General features: G+C 48.5%; 1 protein-coding gene across 1 annotated transcript; it reads right to left on the minus strand.

Annotated features, from left to right (window-relative positions):
• Window positions 1-299: 299 nt before the first annotated feature.
• Window positions 300-2548, minus strand: LOC147604455 (uncharacterized). The gene has a single exon (XM_086794522.1). It carries the CDS (start codon window positions 2462-2464, stop codon window positions 539-541), a length of 1926 nt encoding a protein of 641 aa, XP_086650648.1. The 5' UTR covers window positions 2465-2548; the 3' UTR covers window positions 300-538.
• Window positions 2549-3532: the final 984 nt, after the last annotated feature.

A 3532-nucleotide genomic window follows, 5' to 3' on the forward strand; every position in this document is an offset into this window, starting at 1 on the left:
GTTGTGTCTGTTCAATTCAAGTTATCTCCAAAAAAAACAAAGCAACCTCTACTCCCGTAAATTAGTGCAACTTAAGAGGAGCACAATACATCCTAGAAGGGAGTATAGAAAAGACTCGCCCCACCAGGCAAAAAACTGCAGCGCCTAACAAAATCATTTGATGGGTGGGAGAGATACAGTCCAAGCTCTATGGATGGCCAAGATTCCTATATATGATAGGAGGAGTGGTAGTATGCAAACCCGCTAGAGAGCTCTTTAAAAACATGCCAAAAAGAATTCCATAGCAGATTCTACAAACATTGAAGAGAACAAAACAAGAACTCTCTATTGCAGCAGAGTTTGACTGAGAACAAAAAAATTGTGTTCCTCGTATTCCACTGCCATTCACACAACGGCAATGCTCTTGTACTGAGAATGACCCTCGACAGGTAGCACAGGTCTCCTTTAATGAATTTTCTACAAGTACAATAACAGATCTAGGGCACATCGTAGAGTAACTCCTATAAAATAAGACGACAATGAAGCACAACCTCCTTACCTAGAATCGAGATGCCGCCTCATTCACCTTCAACGGGCGTCCCTCAACCTGCCGGCCATCCAGGGCATCAATGGCAGCATGCATTTCATCAGCCGTTGACATTGAAACAAATCCAAAACCTCTAGACCTTCCACTGTCACGATCTCGCACAACTCTAGCCTCCAGCACGGTACCAAACTCATTAAACAGCTGCTGAAGGCCCATATCATCAGTAGACCACGGTAAGTTACCGACAAAGATTTTGTTCAGACTGGAGGGCCTGGGTGATCCATAACCTGGGTTTCCGCCATAAGTTGGGCGGGGCTCAGAACTGCCATAAGTTGGGGGATATTCTGATCTGCTATAGCTCGTATTGCTGTAACTGGGGGAAGGCTCCGTTCTTCCATAGCTCGAGCTGCTGTAACTTGGAGGTGAATCTGTGCTGCCAAAGCTTGGAGGAGATTCAGTATTTCCATATTTAGTGCTTCCATAGCTTGAAGCTGATTGGGTGCTGCCATAGCTTTTAGGAAGTGTGTTATCACCATAGCTTGAAGTAGACTGTGTGCCATAGCTTGGAGCTGCCTGCTTGGTGCCATCATAACTTGGTGTGGACTGCACAGTACTACTGTAGCTCGGAACAGACTGGGTGCTAGAATAGCCTGGGGCTGATTGTGTGCTGCCATAGCTAGGGACAGACGGATTGTTACCATAGCCTGTAGAAGATTGTGTGCTGCCATAACCAGGGTTGCTACCATAGCCAGGGGATGTCTGTACATAGTCAGAGGCAGATTGTGTGCTGCCATAGCTGGGAGTAGATTGGTTTCCGCCATAGCTTGGCGCAGATTGTGTGTTGCCATAGCTCGGGGCAGATTGCGTGCTGCCATAGATCGGGGTTGACTGTGTGCTGCCATAGCTCAGGGTAGATTGGTCGCTTCCATAGCTTGGTGCTGACTGAGCGGTGCCAGAACTCGGAGTGCTCCCATAGCTTGATGCAGATTGAGTGCCACCATAGCTAGGTTCAGATTGATAGCTCGGAGCTGTCTGAGTGTTGCTAGAGCTTGTAGTACTGCTAACGCTTGGTGCAGATTGGGCTCTGCCATAGCTAGGCGGGGTGCTGGTAGTACCAGAGCCTAGGGGAGATTGGGGAGTACCGTAGCTAGAACCACTAGCATTAGTGCTGCCATATGATGGGCCAGGGGCAGTAACAGATGTGCCATAGGCCGAGCCTGCAGTAGCGGTGGCGCCAGAGCCCGCACCAGTAGGAGCGGTGGTGCCATAGCCCGAACCAGCAGTACCAGTACGGGTGCCATAGCTGCCCCGAGGCTGGAAATCGGAGACGAGCCTGCTGGAAGAGGAGCTGCTGCTGCGGTAGCTGGGACGGTTTCGCCTGCCACCGATCTCTCTCTCATGGGGCCGCTTCTCAACGAAGTCCATTCTGATGCAGCGCCCCTTAAACTTGTACCCATCCCGCCTGACAATGGCCATGCAAGCCTCCTGCTTGGTGCCGAACTCGATGAACCCACCGATCCCCTGGGCGTTCAGCTCCGGGTCGTCTGTGAACTCCACGGACTCCACGGAGACCCCGTCCAGGCCGCTGAACCACTCCAAGAACTCGTCGCGGTCGCAGTTGGGAGGCAAGTTCCATATCTTGAGCCTCTTGCCCACTGGTATCCCTTCCACATGGGGTATCTTGTAGAAGTCAGGGTCCAAAGCCAAAATAGCGTTTCTCCTCACCTCTCTCCGAGACGCAACAGAGAGCACGCTGATGAACCTCGCAGTGCAAGGGGGGCACGCTTCTATGGAGAGCCGCCGCCCCGCGAAAGGGAGACCTGGGAAGGAAGCCCTGCATACCAGCGTGCTGCGGCTCTTCTCTGACCGGATCGAAACCAGCGGCGATGAAGCGCACCGCGTCGCAGAAGAAGAAGAAGCAGAAGAAGCTGCGGCCATCGTGGCTGTGTTGTGCAGCAGTTTAGCCTAACGCCTCCTCGACAAAACCCGTGGATATTTTAAGTGGATAACTAGATATCATGATAAAGCAAATGTATTTAACATGAGAGATGGGAAAAGGGGTCATAAAATGCAAATTTATAAGCGAGCATGCCCCCAAGGCCCTCCACCGGCTCACCTCGAGCATACCACTTCAAGAGGTCCATACATTCGTGGGTAGCAGTTTTCATCATCGTCTCCCACAAGCATTGTCACACCGTCGTGTTAGAATATGCTCCTTTGTAGTAAATATGACTTGGAGTAGGATGGGGGTTCAAGAGCTTTGTAAAAGGACTCTATGATGTAAATATTTTTAGTGTTAATATTACAAATATTTTTTCCCAAAGAAAAAGAATATGGGCCTTTGTCTTTCCTTTCACCTCGAATCTCTCATAGACACTCACTAGCATGCATTACAGAAGTAATTAGCAAGAGCAAGACTCTATTACACAATGTGAGAGTATTTTGTGTATTATGAGAGAAAGTGACTTATATACAAGGGCATAAGTGTTCACACACTTCAACAGTGGTCGGTCGAGTGCTCAAGTCTCATAAATGGCCTATTGCTTATACAAGCGTGGAGTACATTCACAAGGAATCCATTCTAGCTTATTGCCACGCACTCTTGGAGAGCGGGAATCGCCATTATTATTCTGTCGAACCATTTTTCAAGCACCCATCCAAGCTATAGATTTGGACACCGTTGCTTCACACACACTTAAACTATGGTCGACCAAGCACCCAACTCTCACAAATGGCCTAACATGCAATTACCAACGTGCTACATGGTCTGAGAGATGAATTGTATTTGTAGATGAAGGTACTGTACAAAGCAAGTCTCAAAGCATGTGAAGCACAGTACACAAAGAATGCCATGGAAGAAATGTTGCATATGGAAAAAACTAAAGAAGAGTTCCAAGAAAGAATCAACCAAATTCAAAAAGAGCGATTGGAACAAGATGGACAAGTGGCTAGAAGTGGAGATAGTGCGTAAAGACTTGAGCTGAAAAACTATATCCACATCCTCAC

The sequence above is a fragment of the Cibotium barometz genome, chromosome 61, assembly GCF_041138505.1.
Source record: "Cibotium barometz isolate CiBa-2024 chromosome 61, ASM4113850v1, whole genome shotgun sequence".
Classification (NCBI taxonomy): Eukaryota; Viridiplantae; Streptophyta; class Polypodiopsida; order Cyatheales; family Cibotiaceae; genus Cibotium; species Cibotium barometz.

Coding starts and splice junctions, on each gene's coding strand:
- LOC147604455 (XM_086794522.1), bottom strand. CDS start 2,464: ATGGCCGCAGCTTCTTCTGCTTCTTCTTCTTCTGCGACGCGGTGCGCT.